Source organism: Columba livia, chromosome 3 (assembly GCF_036013475.1).
Source record: "Columba livia isolate bColLiv1 breed racing homer chromosome 3, bColLiv1.pat.W.v2, whole genome shotgun sequence".
NCBI classification, from domain to species: domain Eukaryota; kingdom Metazoa; phylum Chordata; class Aves; order Columbiformes; family Columbidae; genus Columba; species Columba livia.
Window position 1 is genome coordinate 61,496,678 of NC_088604.1, and position 24,322 is coordinate 61,520,999.

Here is a 24,322-nt window from a genome sequence, read left to right on the forward strand (position 1 = left end):
AATGAAAGATCACAATGGTTTATGCAGGAACAGACATTGCTATTGGCAACAGTTATTACAACATCTTTGCACAGCTCCATCATTAAATCACAAGACAGTTTTTTCATTTCAAGTTGCTTTGAACCTGTCAAATGCACCACATTTCTGATGGTGATCTTTTAACTTGAATACAAATAAGTACTATGGATCATGCAGAGATCAAACTCATCTTGTGGTCTCATAAATATTTCAGAGTGGAAGCTGTTTAAAATTGAAACTTTATAAATGATTATAAAAATATACAACAGCAAGAGCCAAAAAAATGTGTAAGTGCATGTTGCCAGACAAAGCCTTATAATGACCATGTGCTGTATCATAATGGGACCCAGAAGCACCACTATCATTAAGCAACTTTTCTTTAGGAATTCACTTTTGTTTAGAGGTTTATAATTTGGTCATTTTACTAGCAGCAAGATAAAACTTGCCCAATAGGTTGTGAGCTGAGTTAATTCTCTGTCACTTCTAAAAATCTAACAACTACCCCCCATATCTCACAAGTAAGTTGCCTTTTTAGAAGTTAATGCATTTTAAAGCACTGCTTAATATCCCATTTAAAACTTGATATGCATGTAAGTTTTTTGCTTTGTACGCTTTTTTTTTTTGAAAATAGATGACCAAATTATTTACCTCTAAAAAGTGATTAATGCACAGTAACTAATACATCATAAATATTATCCCTGGCTGACTGCACACCAGTATGATGTGTGTCCTTCAAATAGCACAGAAAACCTCATTACCTCTGTAACAGGTAAAGATACAGTCATATATTAAAGTATAGCATGTGGACTTGTGAAAATGCAAGGAAAAAATGTAGCAGTTTCATTCACTGTCTTATAAGTATAAAGAGACTGACTCTGTTTGACCGAAGCCTTGTGCTGCCGTGAGCGGCACTTGTGCTAAGCAAAATCCTTCCAGCTACAAAAAAAGTGCCAGTTTCACCCAAGTTTTGGACTGACTGAAGTCAGGGCAGATTAAGGGAGGAGGAAGCCCTTGGGATCTATAAAATTTAGAGCTATGGATCCCACCAGCTTAGTAGAATCCCTGAAACACTAAGACAGACTATCCACTGTTTGGAGCATCACTGCTGTTAGAACATTAGGATCCTTATGGGGTCCTTCGGTAATCCTGCCATGGAGGATAGGAATAATAATTCTAGTCACATTCTAATAAATCCAAAGAATTTGAAGGAGAAAGTTTTGCATCTCTGAACATATCTTTATCCATTCAAAACCCAACAATTATGCCTGAGATGGTGACTTGCAAGGAAATTAAAATACAGCTTTAAATGCCCTGCAATAAAATGTAAATGGTAAGTGGAAGGTACAAACAAGGAAAGAGTCTTTTACATGAAGCCTCAGACAGCACAAACAGTGTGACCATGGGGAAATGTCACTGTGTCAGCTGACCCACAGTAACTTCTTCCCTTGAGCTACCTAAGAGCTAACTCAACCAATCCATCCTCCATGGCTTTTCATACACAAAGGCTTTTTCAAAGCCACTGTGCAAATTTAAGAATTTCAAAGTAGCAGCTTCAATAAATTCCAATAAGCAAAATCAGAACGTCTCATTCTTTTTTTCCTTCTTCATTGTCACCTTTTCTTTTTGCTTTTAATAAATATTGATGTTAACATTAAAACATATTTTGCAGATTTAAGGATACTTTTCTCCTTCTGTTACAGGTTTGTAACAAATCATTTAGGCATTCCTTACACATTTTACTCAATTTTCCCTCATGCAGTTTACTCAGTTTCCTTGGATTCATTGAAAATATTTAAGTGTGTGCTTAAATCTCACTAGAGTCAGTCAAGGCAGACTCAAGCAAATGCTTAAATGTTTTGCAGGATCCAGCCTGGCGCTGATCACCTCCACCATCACCAGACTCCTCTATCTGGAAAGAAAGTTAGTTCCAGAAAACCCAGGAGAGCAGACACCATTATACATCTTTTAAACCCCAGGATATATGAAAGCAAAGACCGGCCACCACTGAAAATTCAGCCCAAGCCCTTCCAGGCCAGAATAAGCTCAGCCCAGGCACCCCCTAAGACTGAAACTGCTTCCAAATCTGGATGTTTAGTCAGCAGCTTGTCAGCCTAATGCAATGCCCCTGCACCTTCAGGCTACCCAACAGATTTTTACTACTACTGTATTAGTTGCAATCTGTTCACTGAAGAGCCCTGAAAGCTGAACTCATGGAGCACTTATTGCACAGCCACGTGAGAGGCCATTGTAGCCAAATCATTACTAATGCACTGCTGAAAACGCTGGCAATCGCCAGCAGCCTCTTCAGAGGTTAACCTTTTATTTAATGCCAGGAGCAATAAAATGGAAGTTTTTCGACCTCACTTCTGGGAGAGTGAGAAAAAGAGCAAGCGAAGGAAAAAGCCAAATCAAAACAAAAACCATCAATGGTTTGTTCCATGGTACGTTGAACAAACAGCACAGAATTCTTCATCGTTTTTTCCTGCCTTGTGCAGCAACATAAGGAGCTTCACAAAATAAAATCACTGGGCGTGTGGGAGGGCAGAGGAGGGGAGCAGACTGTGACTTTTTAAAGAGGAACGAGGACAGCAGCTTCTTTTGGTGTGTGGCTCCTAGTCTGTTACTTTCACAGTAGCAATATAATTATTCCAAGGGAAAGGGAACGCTGGATCCCAGAGACTAGTGTGCCTACTGCAACAGCAGTTTTCCTTTACTGCCCTCCCTTTCTATCCCTGTTTGTAAGGGAATAAGTGCTCAACAGCACACTCCAGAAAGGTGAGGTGTAGTATGTGCATTTTTATCAGAAAAGCTGAGAAGGTTTCCTACATCAGTCAAGGTAAGCTGGTTGAAGTCACACGTGCAATTTATGCAAACACGGTCATGTTCCCAGTGACACTGAATTAAATTTGTGAGGGTTATTTGATCTCTTTTACTTTATTTTTCTTTCCATCTGTTTACTTCCCCCATACACTTTTAGTATCCATGGTCATTAAATCGAACAGCAGATTACTCTTTAAGTACACCCTGTTACTGCTGTTGCAATATCTAAGCCCTGCTCAACCTTATCGATTATGTCAGATCATCCATTGTTCCAATAACTCGGCTCTCTGCACCTGCATCCTACATTCCCTACATAATGCCAACTGGCCTAGTAACGTTTCAGCATTACACTTGTTTTCCTTCTATTAATTATCCAGACCTAGAGTGTTCCTCATTTTCTGTTGTTTTCACGTTATTTATTTCAAACATTTTCTGCTGTTTATTTAAGGAAACATTTCTTGTTGATTTCTCAGAGCTCTTTGATGTTGGTCACAGAAGTGCGGCTCCTAAGCTATCTAAATACTATTAAACAGTGTTATTTAAAATACTAGTTTATGACAATACACGTGAAAAAATTATTGGTAGCCACACTGGGAAAGGGAACTACTAATTTACTTTCAAAACAAAACCAAGTATTTCAAGCTATTGATTGTAAGAGGGAGCATGGAGCCAGAGAGCGCCATATGGCGTTTGAAATAAATTGGATATTGAATATCATCCTGGTTTTGGCAGGCAAACGGTCAGTTATTTGAATTAACTAATAACAGACAATCTTGATATTGTGCAGAAAAAGAAGGATTATTACACTGAAGAGATAATTTGATCTTTTGCAGAAATTCTGTTTACACACAACAAAGTATCTATTCAGCATTAGGCTTTAACTTATTTTAACTTCCACAAAGCAGGAGTTCTGCACCTGCAAAGCCAAAAAGCACTTTCAAAATGAAGTGTTAATACACAGTTCATAACACAAAAACATGGACTATTGTCACATAAGTGGAATGTTTTACCACAGATCTTGCTCAAAGATGTAGCCCCATTAACTTTTGCTGTTCTTATCCCACTCTCCTTGACACCTAAACCTCTTGTTGCTGATATAAATAAGACCCTGGAGTTCTTTTCCTTGAATTTTGTAACATTTAGTCTTGGGAAAACTGAAGTCCCCGATTACCTCCCTTACATAAAACTCCTAGAAGAAAATCCTGAAATATCATTAGCATTGCATGAAACATGATTTTCCATTACATATCTTCAGTGCAGTCTATAGCAAAACACTGCTATTCATCTACCCTCTTCTTGTATTACATGAATGCCTAATGCCACTTCAAGTCAACATTGTAGACTGTCTTCACTAATGATAATTTCCAGGGATTCTGAGGTTTTCTCATTAAGTTAGAGATGGACTATTAAACACAAAACACTGTGCAATAAGTAATTCAAAATTCATGCATCAAATATATCAGTGTCAAAATACTATACAACTGTGTAGAACCCCTTTTATCCCTTCCCTCCCTCATCAGTGTAATGCAATTACTGAAATTAAAAGCCTACCAGTCACATTAATAGGAACCACATCTGTTTGGACTGCCTGTGCTTGTTGTCGCATTTTCTCTTCTGGTGTTGGCAGCGGGAGTGACTTGGTCCAGTTGGTTTGGGTGTTGATATCCGATAACTCATTTGGAACTGGAGTTTTAGGCCTTTTGATGGTAATAAGCCTTTCTTCTTCTGGGGAAGAGACGGGACACTACAAACAGAAATACATGAAACAATGTAAGTTTACTACCTAAAAAAAAGGTATTACTAAGTTATTGCCCCTGCAGCCATTACGATTGCTTGTGGAGCAAAATACACTTTGACCAAGGTCACACTTTGACCTATATAAAGAGTGATTAAAAACAAAAACAACCACACCACAAACTACGCAAAACAAAACACCTGGATTGTATTTATCTAGGACATCTGATCAGTCTAAGGAATATAGAAAGAAATAAGAAAGAAAAGAGTGGTCTTCAGCAGCGCAAAGGACAGTTACTAATTATCTTACACATTGATCTTATCCCTAGAGTGATTAACCCCTCCAGTGCCCTATTAGGAAGATGAGATCTGAGCACTGCTTTGCTCCAGCTGCACTAGGTGACAAGGATGTGTAAGGTCTCAGCAAGAAGCCTATTACAAAGAGAGATTTTGGGAGAGCTCAGTAAAAGAACCAGCTGATGCACTCTACAAATCCATCAGCCACGGGTCAGTGGGGTAGCAAGAGTAACTTTGCTTTGGCCTTGGGACAAATTCATGCCACGGTCAAGGGGTTCATTTTGCCTAATTTTTAAGGATGAAGCAGTTAATGTATAGTAGTCATCGAATGATCATTTTAAAAGTCATTCCTTACCAAAGTGGCAGATTTCACCTCCATGGTGGGTGTGCCACTTAACAAACGAAACAAAAAAACCCCAAACAATGAAACAAAATCCCTTCTGCACCAGAAAACAGGTTGCAACAGCTTGTGCAAATCCTTCCACAAGACAAAGTTACAAGCCAAAAAAGCCATTTGCTTTCAGGGAGCAAATTTGTTTTCATTACAAGGTCCTCACTTGCACGCCAGTAATGACACAGAAAGCCATAACGCAGGTTTTTACTGATAGGACAGTACCAGTCCGCAGCAAACCCTGAGGACAGGCAGGCTTGGGGCAAACATGAGGCATCACTAGGGCTTCTATTAATAGCAGGTGGTCACAAGCTCCAGGCAAACCCAGGAGAAGCAGCTCTCTCCTCCCCACTCCTGCCAGCAAGGCACCCCGGAGAATCTCAGAAGCAGGAGAGGAAGAAAGACCTGGAGGAAAACCAACCTCTGGCTCTCAGGAAAAATGAAGGAAAGAAAAAAAAAGAAAAAGAGAAGAAAACCATGGAAGAAGAGTTGTGTAGAGGCTCCAGCATGAGCAGAGATTTCTCTGCAGCCTCGGGACTCCTGGGGTGTTTGCCTGGGCTGCCTGGCACCGCGGACCTCCCTCTGTGCCACCAGACCAGAGATACAGCCCTCTCCCCCTTTGGAGAGCAGACCACTACCCAAAATAGGGGCTGGCAGTACCAGATCACCGATTCTCCCAGCAGTTGCTCCCTCACTGCTGTACACAGGCATGGAAAGAAACATCAGAGCTATTGTAACAGATGGATTTTTAAAATTATTACTATATGCTTTCAGTGTAAGCGATCTGTTTTCTCTTGAAGTTGAGTGCTGTACAAAAGACATGCCCAGACACTGTGCCGCAACCACTGTTTATCATTTCTGATTTTAATTTTCTTCCTGTTACCATGAGGAGTTCCCACTGCTTATAAATAAATAACCATTTATTTATTCTGTTATGCTTTGGCTCTACATCCTTTAGGACAGGGCCAAACATTTTATTTAATAAAAATAAAAACAACTTCCAGGCAAAATGTGAAACAATCTTCAGGTAATAATAATAGAAAAGAAATTCTGGCAACAAAATTATTACTAATATCATGCTGAGGTTTGGAAGCACACTTCTTTGAGGAAATAATCCATTTCTGTCAGTCTTACATTTCTTTAGCAGGGAGGCTGCGGAGGGGATAGATGCTGCTCTGCAGGAAATGGCTCAGTGCTGTGAAAGCCCCAGTGATTCTTTCAATGCATGCTTCCTGAAGGATACCAATATTTTGTCAGTCCTGCATTGTTTTTAAAAGGCTCCAAAACCACTTCTATAAAAATTGTATTGGGTTTGCATGGCAAGGTTTTGGTAGTGGGGGGGAGGGGGTAGAGAGGTGGCTCCTCTGAGAAGCTGCCAGAAGCTTCCCCCATGTCTGACAGAGCCAATGCCACATGGCTCCAAGATGGACCCACTGCTGTCCAAGGCCAAACCCATCAGCGATGGTGGTGGCGCCTCTGAGATAACACAGAAAAAGCCTGCACAACACCAGCAGCAGTCAGGAGAAAGCAGTGAGAATATGTGAGAGAGACAACTGCAGACACCCAGGTCAGTGAAGAAGGACGGCAGGAGGTGTTCCAGGTTCTGGAGCGGAGAGTTCTCTGCAGCCCGTGCGTGGTGCAGCCATGGGGAGGCCAGCTGTCCTCTGGCAGCCCAGGGAGGTTCACGATGGAGCAGAGATCTACCTGCAGACTGGAGAGGACCCCACACCAGAGCAGGTGAATGCCCAAAAGAGGCTGTGAACCCCATGGGAAGCCCATGCTGGAGCAGGCTCCTGGCAGGACCTGTGCCCCCATGGAGAGAAGAGCCCAGGGTGGACCAGGTTTGCTGGCTGGATTTATGACCTGGTGGGGAAACCACGCTGGAGCAGTTAATGAAGAACTGCAGCCTGTGCAAAGGACTCACGTTGGAGAAGTTCGTGGAGGGACCCCACGCTGGAGCAGGGAAGACTGTAAGGAGGAAGGAGCAGCAGAGACAACATGTGAGATGAGAACACAACCCCCACTCCTCATCCCCCTGCGCCGCTCACGGGGAGAAGGTGGAGAATTTAGGAGTGAAGTTGAGCTTGAGAAGAATGGAGGGGCAGGGAAAAGATGTTTTAAGATTTGGTTTTATTACCCTAGCCTAATTTGGCTGTCAATAAATTAAATTAATTTCCCCAAGTCAAGTCTCTTTTGCCCATGACATTAATGACTGACAGATCTCCCTGTCCTTAACTTGATCCACAAGCCTTTCATTATATTTTCTCTCCTCTGTCCAGCCAAGGAAGGGGGCAACAGAGTGGGTACCTGGCATCCAACCAGGGCCAACAAAAACATAATGTGAACATTTATCTTTTTACGGGTACATGTACATACACTGTTTATACAGATACACAGTGCATGCACACATATGTATACGCACCTATACACAAACACAAGCACCTTCCCACCACAAATCACTTGAATGTATAAAAACTTTCATTAACTTTAGCAATTTGGGAGAGAAGTACCACTGCAGAAGGCAAATCTGCCTCCAGGCCATGCTTCCCCCCAGTTAGGTTTAAAAACAGATGAGAGAAGATAAATGATTTGTAGGGACCATGACACAGGGGTGACAGCCCGGGGCCATAGCGGGCACGTGTGTGTGCATTTAAAGGAGTAATCAGAGGCTGAGGCAGAGAAACATCATTTTCCCCCTTCTATGAAGAGCTTTTCTCTGCCTGAATCGAGGCACGCTTCAAGCCTAGTTTTGCAGTTTGTGTGGGGTGAGGATGAGCTCCAGTGACCTTGGGATACTCTGCTTGGTTGACACTGTCAACATCAATATCTGTCACATTCAGACTGTACGGCAGTGCCAGGTCTCAGCTGTCATAGAACAGTCACCAGGGGCTACTCCAATATGTCAAGTGACAGAGATAGTGGTTACAAAGCCACCCTTCCTTTTCAGGGAAATTACCCAAACCAAACAGAACCCTTTTTCTGTTACAGTATGTAAACAGACAGAAAAACTGAAGCATTTATTAGAAGGGCATCCTAATTATATATTAAAAAAAAAAAAAAAGTGAGGCAGCAATCACAAATTTTGCAGAATTAAAAGCTGAGAAAACGAGGGACAAAGGGAGGAAAACAGATTGAAATGAATCAGCCCAGGGAGCATGTAACAAATGAAAAGCAATTGAAAACCCAATTGTGCAGTTAAGGTCAAAGCCCTATGTCAGAGTGATTTTCTGCCATAGGACAGTGGTGTGGGCATCTACAAAATAATCCAGTAAAAGAGTTGCGGGCAGTTTTGAGTGTAGGAAGAAATGTACACACTTCATCTGCAGGGACACTTTCTGTTGTTGCTGGATGAGCATGACTGTCTCTTCTTATATTTTTTCTTCCAAAGTGCTCTCAATGATCGTGGTATGTTTATCACAGTATCACAGTATGTTTGGGATTGGAAGGGACCTCTAAAGATCATCTAGTCCAATCCCCCTGTGATATGAAGATACTTTTAAAGGGCATAACAAAGCCGTACACAGCTTTATTGCACACAGAGGAAGACAGCAGCTCATCTTTCAGCTTTCTTCACACAGAAATTATTTATGTCTAATCGGGATGAAAATAGGAATATACATTTTTTAAGCAAACGTTCCCAGATTTACAAAACAGCAGTAAATTTCTGCTGTATAACAGGAATGTCTTCTCAAGTATGGTCTGTTGTATAAGAAATAGAACTGGACTAGGCAGTACTTAGAGATTATGTTATCTGCTTAGCAAGGCAGACCATAAACACTATGTTTATCATGGAATAGAAAGCACCACATTTTTAAAGCATCTCTGTTTCATAATAACTTTATTGCTAGACTTAAATGGCCAAATTTCTGTGCAACGGGATGTTAGACTCATCTCCTCGGGAAAATTTGCTCGAATTCATCCTTTTTGAGGGACCCGGAAAGAGGGAAAGATGGGATGTGAAATCAACACCCTTGGACCTTGCAGTGTTTCCATGAAAATGCATTAGGCGGGGACAACGCATGAACTTTCAAATGGGGGTTGAAATGAGAATCCAGAAAAGAAATGGCCTATAAATACACCATAGACAAGCTATATGGCTCAGTAAGCCAGAGCCTTGCCGTTGCCTTGTTGACATATTGTCCCCCAGCCTACTTAGTTGCTGAGACACAACAAAAGGGTTTCACTATCTCAGCACATTCATGCTTTTTGAGAGGTCTCAGATGACAAGTGAGTATATGCTGTGTATCTTGCCACACGCTCTGCCTAAATACCCTGTTCATTCTCATTCTTTTTATATTCCAGAGGTTTATACTACAATGTTTGAAAAAAATACAGGACCTCCAGAAGGAAAGTTCAATCCATACACATTTTACGTTTCAGCAAATGAACTTCAACCTTCTTGTCATGTCTTTCACCTCATGGCCTATTGCAATCATATCTAAAATTGGAATTTCTCAGGAAAATAAAATTAAGGAAAAAAAAAATCAGCATTGTGGACAGGAACCATACCAATTCAGCTGTCTATTACTGTTTGTCAAGATCCTATTTCTTCTCCAGCCTTCTACTAGGTTGGATGGCCCCACATGCCCTTTTACCCAATGCAAAGGAATCAAGACAAATAATAACAGAGAAAAACAAACAAACAAACAAAACCCTCCCAAACTTTTAGCTTCTTGTCTTAATCAACTGAGAATGCCACTTTATGTGCCTGCTTCAACCTGCGGGGTTTCATAGTGTGCTATGGGACACTGTCATATTGCAAATTTACATGAGATTACACTCAAGTTGAATTATTCATGTCTTGCTCTATTTGGTGCCCTCCAGACCAAGGTCCCCAAGTCTAGTCCCCCAGTTTTTCATAGCATATTCCCTTTTTATTACTTCTACACAGAGACCTTCAGTTGCACTAGCCTACTTTGTTATCCTACTAAATCCTTCACTTCATAGCCTTCACTGTCTCAATAAGGAAGGGATTATTTTTTTGTTGTTGGCAGAAATTACTGAACATCACGCAAATTATCACCTTAACCAGCACTGCAGAAATGTTCCTTTCTTGTTGCTCTACTCTGTTGCAACGGGATTAAAAATATGAGAAGAGCCGCACTCGATCAGATCAGAGCTTTTAAAGGCTACCTGGTATCTGCTTTATGATAACGGCCAATCAATGACATACAGGCAAAATTAAATCAGAGGATGCATACAGTGGATACCTTCCCCTGAATATTTTCTCAGCACTGGATGGAGTCCTCCCCTGCCAAGAATTTACCCAGTTGCTTTCTGAACTCATGTAAACTTTCAGCATCCACAATTCTTGCAGGAATTGCACAGTGTGAGTATGTGGTGAGTGAAGAATTACCCTCGTTTGTTTGGTCAAGTTGTTTCTGTACTCACTTCCTCATGCTTTGACCTGCTGTTTCAACCCAGTAAACTGAGCAGCATTTTCACAAAAAAGCGAAGCAGTATAAACGACATGCGCTGCTGACAAGAGCACCCCCATGCAGCCGCAGCAGAGGGGCAGGGAGGCCAGCTGAGGGCACCACCACCCAGCAAGACCTCTAGTTCTGCCACAGCCTCAAGGATCTCAGCGCTCCCACCCCCACACGGGAATGCCCAATTTACTCAGACCCTCTTAACACTGAGCAAAATTTTGAATTAGGCCTCCTCAAGTCAATACAGTTAATGCCTTTGTTTCCATTTAAGATACTGAACAGTCGCTTGCAGGTATTGAAGGGACAACTAAGAATTTGGCTGAGTACAGTGGCAAAACCATACTTTTTTTTTTTCACTCATGAATAAACTAAAGAAATGTTTTTGCACCCGAAGCCTAACAGACTGTCTCAAAGCAAAGTTCATAAACCAAATGACAGCACCTGGGGAAAAATATCATGAGTTTTTGCCCTACAAACATTTTTATAGATGAAATAAAGACATGATATAGTGCATACCTGAGAGTCAGTACTCTCTGCAGCTCACATTCATAATTAAAAAAAAAAAAAGTTACTCCAAACTAGTAAAGTGTGTTCTTGACTAATTAAAACCCAATGAAGCACCCAATTAAATAAAACACATTTTTTCACTGGAGGAGAGGTTTCAAAGAATGCTAATGTTAATAGACAAAAAAGCATAATGAGGAAAAATAAAAGAAACAAACCTGGCATGACATTCCTCTGTTGAGTAGGTGTTTTTTTTTTCCTTTGTTTTTTTTAAACAGAAAACAGAAGCAGATAATGACTGAAGGCTAAGAGCAGGATAAGTTTGCACATATGCTAAATGCTACGAGTAACATCAAGCTGCAGACACGGCAGCTGGATGGTCCCACTCGTGGGCAAGGTACCTTGTTGCTCCAGGGAACCAAGTTACAGCAGGCGCTAATGCAAGACTGAGAGATGCAGTCTAACAGAGTAGACTGTTGAGCGAGACAAAAAGAAACAAAGAGAATGAGTGATAAAAAAGGAAAGAAAAAAGAATGAAAAACACACAGAAGACAAATACATTTAATATACACAATGTACACGTTTCAGAATATAAGGGGAAGCAAAGTTTGAAAATGACATCTCAATATATCTTTGACACCGGGGAAAAAGAGCAATACTGAAGGACAGGAATAGCTCCCAAGGTGTATCACCAACAGGGGTACGTAATAGACAAGCAAGGAGGACGGTGGTCACAGTACTGAAGGGTAAAATCCAGATAAACCAATTTAATCTCCAACAAACTCAATTAGGATCAGTACTACAGTGGAGCTTGGTCTGTGCTCTGTTAACGTAACCTGTAAGAATCAATGCTAAGAGTTAAAGGGTGGTTCCAAGAACTTCATATCAACTACTACTCAGAGACCTCAGCTTTCTGTGTTTTTTAATTTTGTTTGCTTGTTTCTGAGTTGATCTAACTTGCCTCCTTCTTCCTAGCATTTTTCTTTCAGAACAGCAAATGTTCTTCGTATCTCAGACATTTCCTAAGGCTCATGCTGAACCATGTGTTTTGTGGTATGAATAACACCCACCGGTGACAGACACCTCCAGAAAACATGAGAACGTTTGTGGAGGTCTCCTCTCGCATCACCTACCCATGGCTTCACATTGCCTTGGTGTAGACAGACAAGTGGACTATCTGGCTACTTTTTTTTTAAAGCAGATTAAAAAGAGCAGGGAAAGATGGTTTCCTTTGTGAAATCACCACGCAGCAAAGCATTGTTTTTCTGCAAATTGGCAATTATGTCAACTTGGAAGCAAATTTCCGAAGAGTAAATAGCTATTCATCCATCCATCATTATTCTGCTCTTCTCAAGTTTCAACTGTTAAGTACTGCATGTACAGAATTTAAATGTTGGGTTTTTTTCTTTGAATAGACAACAAAGCTACACAGCTTTCATCTGGTAGTGAGGAGTTCGCAGTTTGAATCACGGGATTTTGGTGACCCCAGTTCCATACTGTCAGTGAAGAATTCTTCTGACAGCTGAAATATGACTTGCTCAAGGCATAAGATTTATTAGAATTACTCAGCACTTTACCAGTGGGATTATAATTCAAGTTCAGAGATCTGTTGTGGTAAGTGTTCATCTAAAAAAGAGTAAAATTTTAGGTCACTACAAAAAAAACAGTTAAACAAATATGCTGGTCAAATGACCCCACAAAACACTAAGTTGTATAACATGAAGGGAGAACCACACTACCTTATACAAGGGATTAAGGTCTTTCTAAGCTGCAAATAAGAGTGGCAGGGTTAAGGTTAATGTTTTGAGATAATCAGTAACATCCAAGACTGTCAATTTGACAACTATCTTTCTCCACAGCTCTGAATCATCCTTTCAGCTAAAAAAATTTAAAGGAAACTATTCCGATTTGAAATGGGAGTGCTATTCTATATTTGAAGCATAATTAATTGCATTAATTTTTTTCACAATACACAGTAATTTTAAGTAACATTTTATAGTAACACTCCAGAAAAAACATAACCAAGATAAGAATGACAGGTCTAAGACCTCTAAGAGGCCTCACCCATGCTTATATGCTCTAATTCAAATTGTTAAAAAAAGAAGCGTATTTATATTTATTAAATGTTACACATTAGTTTCACATGTGCAGATGGTCGTATGCTGCACAGCACTGGCTAAGACAAGTTGATAACATATATGTATGCATATATATGCAGTACACTAATAGCAAAAAACGTGTTAATACTTTCCCCAGTGGAAACCATAATTCCACTGATTTCAGTAGGGTTTTGCAAATTTTCATTGTAATGCAGTCCACAGTTTGCATGTGCTTTACATTCTCTGCTCACTGTCAGTACACACCACACACAGCTAAACAAGATGCTCTAATGTTCTGTGCCAATACATGGATAATGTAATCACCACCTGGATGAGAGCCTGTACATACTGCACAACACCTTTTATTATGTGATTTAAAGCCACAGAGTACAGAACTGAAAACACTGTACCCTCTGAAGTGAGGTCTCGGGATTTGCACGCTTTGTGTAGAGACAGAGTTTTTGGTCCATGCTACAGAAGCACGTAAGTAATGATTAAAAGAAATCAGACTGCGTTACAATCAAGGATATCCTCTCACTCTCTAAGCAACCCTTTGTGGCAAAGTATTCTGGAGTAGCTGTCTTGAAAATCCCAGGAGCTCCAGCATCTCAGGTTTGGACATCTTGCTGCCCACCAGCACTAATATCTTAGCCCACAGCACTGAAGTTGGCCACAAATTCTCCTTCGGAGCTCACAGGCACAACAGCATGAGGTGAGGGCAGGGGAACAAAATTTCTTTTGTTCTTTACACCATTAATGCAACTTACTAGTTCTTTAATTGAAATGTATATAAATTGATGTATATAACAATACGTCCTCACAGCTTTCTTAGGACTTGTGCTCAACTACCCCTTTGCTTTATTTGTTTAATTAATTTCTAGATTCTAAGCTAAGCGTACATGAAGTTGAGATGTAGGCAGGTAAACAGGAAAACCATGAAGCAAACTGAAAGCAAGCCGACAGTGGGTTATCTTTTATTCTTCTGGATGCCTTTATGTAAACAGTTGTGATGCACTGGGACAAAGCCTCTACCTAACGAAACTGCATAACTGCCTGTGTTAGCAATTCAAAGTGTGCACAGGTAGCTGTTACAATGGGAGTACGCTGATGGCTGGCTAATAGCTCTTCCTGCTACTGGAATGTAAACACTTAACAGACTCAGAACAGCTACCCTTGCTTAGGGTTTTGCCTCCTGAACATTAAATAACTCCTCCTGGCTTTCACACCTTTATTGTGCCAGTGTGACTTTATATAAATGCATGGGTAGAACTGGGATTTTTAAGAGACTGTGGAAGTCAGATTATGTAACATCACTGTAATTCAAAGGAATACGCATCTTTATGATCTTCTAAAAACCCTACCTGACTTGAACAATGTTATGACAGGCAATTAAACCACACCAGGCATGTACCCTTTAAAGCACTCTGCCCCCCTACCATTACCTTTTGTTCAATTTCTTCATAATCATCCTGGTAACTTCCAGAGACTGCGCTGGAGGACGAGGAGAAGGTGGGGCCCTGTGAGTAATACTGCGAGCTCCGGTAGCCATCCCGCCGCAACTTGTCACACTCTGCCGAAAGACAGAGAAAAGAGAAGATTAATTCATGACAAGAGCCATTACTGTTTACACTTTGTGTATAATGGCACTTATAAAAAATACAGAGTATTTTACCATGCATTAGCACCGCTTATCCAAAGACCAGAACTCAAAAGTGCATTCCTCATATTTGTATCTATATTTCCTCCTCCTTCACATATATCATATACATATGCCCACACATAGCATGTATATACACATGGCTTTTATCTGTCACAGAGGATGGCAAGAGCTTTGGAAAGAAGGGGAATATTATTTATTTATTTATTTATTTGAGTGAGGCCTGGCTCGGTGTCTTGACAGATGGCAGCATCTTGCAGGATGGGAGATGGAAGCATGTGAGTAACACCGGGGGTCTCATTTGCCAGGCCGGTAGACATCCATTATGTGCCTTACACATGAAACGACGAAGTTGCTCGCAACTCAAGCACCATCTGCTACATAACTTTGGCACTGACCACTTGTCCTGTCTTCCTGCCTGTGGAAGAGACCATTTATTGTCATTTCAGAGAGAGGAATGCAAGCCCTGGGCATCTCAAAATCTCATGTCACTGCAGAGCACGTGAGGTTTAATACTGAGGAGTGTTCAAAGTTCAGAAGGAATTCAGAGAAAACATGCACCCCCACTCACAATGGCCAAAATCCCAGTCAGTATCGCATCCCCTCCACCCAAGTTTTCCACAATCACCTTCCCGCCTCCTAATTGATATTCAGTGTGACTGTGCTACAGAGCAACAGACGCCAGAGCATAAGGAAAAATTAAATGTTCAAAATGCGGCAACCAAACTCATCAGCCCAGTCAAACTGTTAGCGTTACGTTTCCAGAGACAGATATCTGAATCTGTGGAAAGATGAGGAAAGCAAAAATAAAATTAAGTATTTCGTACATTTCTCTCTAAAGAACTGAAATTTCTGCACAATACACAGGCATTATCATGACAGAAAGCACTTTTTTTCATCACTTACTGGAGAAAGTTTTTCTGTGATTGTATCATGTCTCGTTATCTTGATGTCTTTAATACCCCTTACAATGGAAAACATGTAATGTTTATATTGAGGGCAAGGTTTAAGAGAGGCTTTTGCCTGGCACATGATTAAGTGGAGTTACAACTTGCAACTCCAGTGTAAGTTTCTTCTGCCATAGGCAGATGCCCCTGAGACTGAGGTCTGGAGGGCTCCATGCTGATGGGTTAACTGACCTAGAGCTCTGTGAGGATTTAATCAGTGTGGACTCCCCTGTATCTGCACATGCACATGGAGAAAGAAAGCTCACAGTGTGTCAACTTGCCATTTCCATCAGAGCCAGACATACGTCCTGGCCTATCATGTGTTTCTATACTGGGTCAAAAAAGGGCAGTATGGTGCGAACCTGTCACTTCTGTCTCAGTTCAAAGACCAAGGGTGCTGCGGTGGGTTTGGAGATCCACACCAATTGCTATACCTCAGGAACAGAGGGTCGACAACCGCATTTACCTGTTTTGCATCTCTGAGCATGCGGGCACTGCACACATCTGGCAAACAGCTGCTGCGTTTTAGGAGATGGGAGCTGGGGAGTGGTGAAAAATGACTGCCAGCAACCACAGTGAAACAACTTCCTCCACCACCCTTCCAAATCCAGCCCCACATCCAGCCAGATCAAGCACATAACACTAAAAAACGTGAGCACCCTGATGGGCTGTTTATCGGTTTGAGCTACAAATCAGCAGTGATAAGCAGGCTGAAGCCCAAGGACTTGCATCGATTTGTGGCGTGGATTAACACACGAAGTTGTCAACTTAGACACTGCAAGTTTTAGCTGCAGATCAGTGCTAATCACCACAAACAAACACAAATACAACATAAAGTGTACATAGGATTGTTCTTGAGATAAGGACCAGGGTCCTGGCTGTCCATTTCTGTGACTGCTGGACATCAGATACCACAGCACACCCCAAAGGTGACAGGCTCTTACGGACCATGATAGATGCACACTTTGATATTAACTGCTTGATCTTATTTATTCTCCTAACCAAGGACATGAATAATGCACTTCATGAAGTGCAGAAGAGCTCCAACAACTTAAGAACATCAACACTGAAAGTCTCAAGTCCCCTGCAAGTTCAACAAGTGGACTGACAATTAAAAAAATGGCAGTTTATCAAGCTTACAACCTCTATTTGTCCACAAGACAAGATCCATGTAACACCGGAAGCTATTGCAGGATAAGCCAGTTCTAGTTATTAAAAATCTTCTCTTTTAAGAATATGACAATACGTTAGTGCTAGCTGAGACGGGGACACATATACTTTTGGGAGGACACAGCGGAAGGGCTGCCATTACCCACATTACCCAACATACAAAACCTTGTACAGCCTTTCCGTATTTCTGCCTAAGAACAGCCAGGGCAAACCCCAGCAGACCACATCAAGCGGGACACAAACACCTGTTCCTGAGGATGGCCCTGCTAGTTCAATTCTGCAGCACATGCAGACCAAGCTCATGGTCATAATCTTGCATTTTTCTGATCTGAACCGTGCAAGAATACTATTGTGCACCAGACGAACCAGTTTTGTTTACACCAAGACTGGCTGTTTGCCTGGGAGCACCAGGATGTTGGCACTGCCTTGGGCCACACTGGGTCATGCCATGGCATAAATGCTGGAAATACCTCCCCTTCATCCCACGACTGCTGCTGGGGCTGAGTGCACTGGGGTGCTGCCCGTCATCATTTGCCTGTCACCAGACATTAGTCCTTGTCTTAATTCTACACTAGAGATACAATGAATTTCAAAACCTCTTCTGTATCATAAATGTTTCTCTATAAATGACTGGAGTCAGATCACATTAGAATATAATTTATCCCCACTCCCTGTGGTAAAAAAGTTAAAACTTTCCTAGAGAAGGAAATTTTGCCTGAGGTTGAGTTTTGCTGTTCACAGGGTGGTTTTAGTTAAGCATGAAGAAAGTGCGTGGGAAATGTGGTCAAAGAACTTCTAACAACCTCCTCATCATTTCTACAGTTATTAGAACAGGGCAGATATGATGTTTCAGGAGATGCACGACACAAAAATATGTGTAGAAGTTGTCAATGTCTGATACTGTGGCAGAATGCAAACCCCCCTCCCTCCTTCAGTATGGCACATCTCCCCCTTTCTCTGCTACTTGAGGCTAACAGCTTCTTTTGTTTGGCCCAGAGCACCCTGGCTCCTGGGACATTAGAAGAAGGGAGTGCCGAGGCACACTGAGCCGCGCCCAGTGTGGGGGATGTTTGGAGGCTTCAGGGGCACCCACACTCAGTGTGGGGGGTGCAGAGAAGCTTCTAGAGTGCCTACAGTCAGATCTGATCAGATAAAAACGGGACTCTCGTCGAGCCCCGGCCCCATTTTGTGTGGGGGTCTCTCGGAGTACGAGCTTAGCCACTGCCGCCAGGAGAGCCCCCCCTCCCTGGGATGGGGACTCCGCTTGCCTCGCCGCCACGGGTGTAAGTAAAACTTCTCGCAGGATTGTGAGTATATTTATACTTTTCGTGCACATATGCACGTATAACTTTCCGTGCTCCATATGAGCACGTGTAAAATTAATCCTCGCAGAATCGCGGGTGTATTTTCCTCCCGTGCACATTTGCACAAGTACTTTATTTCCTCACACAATCGCGAGTGGCCGCCGAGAGCCCCTCGCACAATCGCGAGTGTATTTTCCTCCCGTGCTTCCACATAAGCACGTGTAGGATTCCGTGCACATTTGCACGTGTAAAATAACTCTCGCAGGACTGCGAGTGTATTAGAAATTTACTCTCGCGGAATCGCGAGTGCACACTTTCCGTACTCACTACGAGTACATGTATCTCTTTAAACATAATCCCGCACCGTGTTTAGGCAAGTGTGTACTCCTCCGGGACTTGGGGACTGCTCCGGCATTGTTTTGGGTGAAGCCACGTGCATGCACATTGTGGACCGCCTGTTGGTTATATCAATGGCTGCCCCTCAAATAATCTTCCTCAACTGATAACCGAACCTGTATTTAAGTCACTGTTGGAGTGCTAAACCCTGTTCCTCACCGGTCTAATAAAAGTTGTTTTTGGACCTTGTTGTCCCTTAAATTGACCTGTGGGTTGCCTCCGTGACAGATACCATTACATTCAGGTGGGTGCCAAATACCCAACCACTCACATGTCTGCTCAGCATTTCATGACCACAGGATTAGTTAAATCCTGTCATCAGAGAGAAGCGTGTTGGGGACGTGTTTCTCACTGACAGCAGGTGAGGACATCACTCTTCTCTGCTTTCTTCCCTCCCACTAAATGAGCAGAACACACATGTATCAGCAGCTCCCCCCCAAGAGCGAGGGTTCAACTCAGCCAGCTGCGATTCTGCACCAGAGTTTTGAGCCACAAGCACTAAATTCAGCACTGCTGTGAATAACTCTTACAGCCCCTGTGACAGGCAGTCAGGCCAAGAGTATGAAAATACCCCCGAGGCCTCTCAGCCTAGATCTCCTCTTCATTTTATACAAGGAACTCACACGTAATTGCTTTTGACCCTGAGCTGGCAACACACAGCAGCAAGTCTCACATGATTTACTGCTTTTCCAACAACTTGAAACCATATTCTTACATGATAATTTGAGCAGCAAATCACCCGACTGAACAGAAGGCACAGCGCTGATACCTCAGTAATTCGTCTGACATGGTATTACTGCGGAAAACCAGGATTAACGTTTACCTTGTCTGGGTTTGCTGGGAGAGGACTGGGTGCGTTGGCTCCTTCCCTCGAACCAACTTTGGTACCTGCAGAGCTTCCTAACACCAAACCTACCTGCAGTATATTGAAAGATCATATGAAGGAAAGTGCATCACTCCACCAGCAGAACTGGTCAGAAGGAGATGGATTAATGGTCATTTTCAGAAGTTTTCCATCTTTTTGTTTTGTTTTGTTAATGGTAAGTGAATTGCATAAGACCAGGTGTCATTTTTCATGGGCTTCTTCATAAACCTGTTCTTTTACCTGCTGGGGTCAGGGAGCCCCATACTGACCTCTCTAGAGGAAGAAAGGCTCCAGGTGCTGAGTGATTTTCAGGGCTGGATCCTACCTGAGCCTGGGATGTGTCCCCAAGGTGCGGCCCCAGCAGCACCTCAGAGCCACAGCTTTCTGCCACTGCTCTGGACCAGCCCTCCACGCCTCAGCCTGAACCTGCAGCCGTCACTCACTAAATTAGCTCTAATGAGATTACTTGTATAAGTAAACACTGCTCACGTGACTGCTGCAGGATCAGGCCTTAAGCTCTGTAGCTGTCCACATCCACACGTACACCCTCAGACACACTCTCTCACAAGCATGTATTAAAGAGTTTAATATTTAAAAAATCCACTTTTCTGCATTTCTAAGTATTTATTAGTAACCAGTAAAGACCCTGGCTGAAGAATTAAACTACCATGATATTCACAAGTATAAACTTAGAAACTTGGCATCAAGGTTATTCAGACATCTAAACAGATGAGACTATTTGCTTGGCATGACTAGCCAGCCCACAGGGTGGGTCAAGCAATAGAAGACAGAAAGATAATGTCCCCGAAACATCTAAATTTGCCTTGTATCTAAGAACAGCACTTGAAACTTGAGACCACTTGCTAAAACCTGAAGAGAAAAAGCCAGTCGGACTAGAAGCAGCTTCCCAGAGGAGCAGATGTGCTGCCCAAAGTCACCGAAACAGAACCTCCCTGGTGCAGAGGGAGAAAGGGGAAAGACCAGCACACACTTCTCTTCCCTCTGCACCATCCCCTGTTGTCTCCTCATCAGCAAGAAGGGACAAGCAACAAGCTGACAGCTGCATCTGCATGCTTGAAAAATTATCTCCACTAAAGTCAGGGTGACTTCTTGGCAGAGCCTTTCATGTTGTAACTTGTATTTTGTAGAGAGGGAATTTTTCTTCTTCCTTTTTTTTTGGTACTAGGGAAAAGCTATTAACTGCAACAGTCAGCTAAACTGTCAACCACAGAAATAACTCTGCTGACTAGTATATTAAAACACATTCATCCATTCACCACACATATCACTGTATCACTTGAAAACTACTCCCTGGGGTCAGAATTTTTTAATATTTTTTTTTTAATCTTTAAAGATTACAGCCACTGCCTTTTTCTGCAAATACCCACAAACCATTTTCTTCCTTAGGTCACAATTACAAACACTAGCTTAGAAGTAGTTTTTCCAAATTTCACCTAAAGCCAGACAGACTGTAGTACAATATATACTTGCCTTGTGAAAGCAAACTTTTAAAAACGACCTATTACTTTATAGGTCACAGTGCTCTTTAACAATCGCTATATATATCGCTGTTTCTTGTTTTAGAAGAACCTTCTGTTTCAAAACTGAAAAATAACTGCATATCATTTTAATTTACTACATGCATATTTTGAATTTGTTTTTCCAGTTGAGCTGAGACAACTAAGACCTTGTAGGCTGGTGACAGACAGGCACGGGTGTCACAAGACCTGGATTCCCCACCCAGCATTGCTGCATCCAAGCAAATCACTTCAGGTTAGACCCAGTCAAGAACTTTACACCTGCAGACAGGCAAGACACCATCTAAATTTCACATATGTGTCTCCTAAATTAATTGTCCAAGTAGGTATCTACACTCTGCCTTCAGCAGACAGGTATATAGTGAGGCACCTGCAGGTAAAGCCAACTAACGGGGAATCTGAGGAGCCTTAACTCTCCTCCTTGACCCATGAGTAACAACCAGCTCCAGGTCCAATGCTGCAGGCATCCCTCTCACGAGAGACAGAATGTAACAGGTATTTCAACATCTCTTCTTCCCAGGATTATGTGTTTTTTATCCAACAGTTGCTTAAAATAAAGTACTGCAAGTTAAGGAAGTATTTTTCTTGTATACAGGAATTTACATTCTTCAAGGATGGGGTGAGCACAGGCTAAACCTCCAACTTCCTAGCAGCGTGCTCTAAACACTAAGCAAAAAGGTTCCCACCTGAAATGTTAACAGCCACAGGTAGGTTTTGTGTGGGACTGGTCACACTGGTGTGGACTGAGATGCTCTGAAGACATCTCCCAAATTGGGACCTCTCCAAGGGCGCGGCTGCCTCTCCGCCTGCTTGCAGTGCTGTAGGAAGGTGTAGTTAAGACCACCGTAACTCTGGACTACACGGTTAACTGGGCAACTTCAGGGAGGTAACTTTTCAAGATGAAGAGTGTGTTGAGAATGATTATGCCTAGGACCATAACTAAAACAGATGCCCTAGTTCAAAGGTCTCTTTGGTTAGTAAAGCTAAATACAACTACTGCCTTTTGCTCTGTGCCTCTTTATGAGTCCCTCATTTGTAAACTGGGGATAAGAATGCACAGCTCTCTTTGTGTGGATGAAATAAGCTGTATAAAAGCAGAGCTGTACAAAGGCAATCTTGTTTGCGACAAATATCTCATGCTAAATATGACTAAAAAAAAGCAGCTCAATTTAATTCCAACGCAGCATTTATTTTTGTCCCTGGATCTAAATATGAGGTAGACAGCTTGCCTCTACCACTCTATATTCCTCCAAAAATTCATGCAGCTTGGATCAAATCCCATTTCCCTTAAACGTATAAATCCCCATATCATCTGCAGAACTTGACTATCACAGGGAACGCTTCTATATCAAAGCTTTAAAATATGTTGTAAAGCCACAGCAATGATGCACTTGTGTAACAACTGAACTGTAACCAATGCTGACTGCAAAGCAAGTTCATGAACTTCAGCTGTGATATATCCACTGCACTGTTTTGTTCAGACTCAGGTTTTAATGGGCCAAAAATTGCAACAGATGTACCATGGCAGCCCAGCTGAAAAAACTTCTGCTTAACGGCTCAATATAGATGCTTTGACGAATACCAGCCTTTGCCAATCCAGCTACCCTCCCTATTATTTCCCTCTCTTTCCCCTAAATGCAATTTTATACTGCTATTTCTAGGTCTTTATTTTTATCAATACATATAGAAATATGTAAGACGAGACTGGAGACAGTGAACACTGGTACCCAACACACTTCTTCCACAAACAAGTGCTATATGAAATGGCAAGTTTTTAACCCACCAGCAAAACCTAATCGTTTACTGCAAGGCCTTCCTATCTGATGAGTAACAAGAAAGGTCTATCAGACTTTTAAAATACTATTATGTGTGTTTATTCTCTTGAATAAGCAGCCAATCCCAGCCACACAGATGCTGTATGGAGTTTCCCAGAAACAAAGATGTCTTGGGCTCCACAGGATGAAGGTAACCCTAAACAGAGGGTTGTCCCACTCGGTGATGGAGAAGTCTGTTGAATGGACACTTCGAAGAAATCTTACTGAAAGTGACCCAAAGTATTTCACAGAATCACAAAACGTTAGACATTGGAAGGGACCTCAAAAGATCATCCAGTTCAATCCCCGTGCTGGAGCAGGAACACCTAGATGAGGTTACACAGGAATGTGTCCAGGTGGGTTTTGAATGTCTCCAGGGAAGGAGACTCCACAACCTCCCTGGGCAGCCTGTTCCAGTGCTCTGGCACCCTCACTGAGAAGAAGTTTATTCTCAAATTTCAGTGGAACCTCTTGTGTTCCAGTTTGAACCCATTACCCCTTGTCCTACCACTGGTTGTCACTGAGAAGAGCCTGGCTCCATCCTCATGACACTCACCCTTTATATATTTGTAAACATTAATAAGGTCACCCCTCAGTCTCCTCTTCTCCAAGCTAAAGAGACACAGCTCCCTCAGCCTTTCCTCATAAGGGAGATGCTCCACTCCCTTAATCATCTTTGTTGCCCTGCGCTGGACCCTCTCCAGCAGTTCCCTGTCCTTCTTGAACTGAGGGGCCAAGAACTGGACACAATATTCCAGGTGTGGTCTCACCAGGGCAGAGTAGAGGGGAAGGAGAACCCCTCTGGACCTGCTAACCACCCCCTTCTAATACACCCCAGGATGCCATTGGCCTTCCTGGCCACAAGGGCACAGTGCTGGCTCATGGTCATCCTGCTGTCCACCAGGACCCCCAGGTCCCTTTCCCCTACGCTGCTCTCTAACAGGTCATTCCCCAACCTATACTTATTCTGTCAGGTCTGTTTGCTTTGAGGTATTAGCACTCTCTGTCTCCTTGGGAAGGGTGTCCTGATGTGGTAACTCGATGCCCAGCTGGACTGGGAAGCCCACCTTTCCAGGTCAGATTCTCCAAGATGCTTCAGGGCTCAGCTGTACAGATGCTTGCACAAGGATGGGGCAAGAAAAAGCAACGTTGAAGTAAAGCAAGACTGCAGTTAGACTTATTTTTAAGGGTCCAAACCAGAGAGAAGTCTTTAAGAAGGATCCAAACTAAAAGGAACTCTGAAATGCGAAAATACCTTTAACAGGGTTAAGTCAATGCAAACACATTGATCATTCCTTTCTTTCTTTTCTTGAAGCTTTTAAAAAACATTTAATCCCAC

General features: G+C 42.3%; 1 protein-coding gene across 20 annotated transcripts in view; it reads right to left on the reverse strand.

The window, feature by feature from the left end:
• Positions 1 to 24,322, reverse strand: part of NHSL1 (NHS like 1) — a 180,786-nt gene that overhangs the window by 20,855 nt on the left and 135,609 nt on the right. For all 20 annotated transcript variants that reach the window (XM_065057148.1, XM_065057167.1, XM_065057152.1 and 17 more), the window contains 2 exons: positions 14,735 to 14,862; positions 4,390 to 4,582 (listed from right to left, as the gene is read on the reverse strand). In XM_065057148.1, coding sequence (XP_064913220.1) covers positions 4,390 to 4,582; positions 14,735 to 14,862 — 321 coding nt within the window. The remainder of the gene's footprint in view (positions 1 to 4,389; positions 4,583 to 14,734; positions 14,863 to 24,322) is intronic.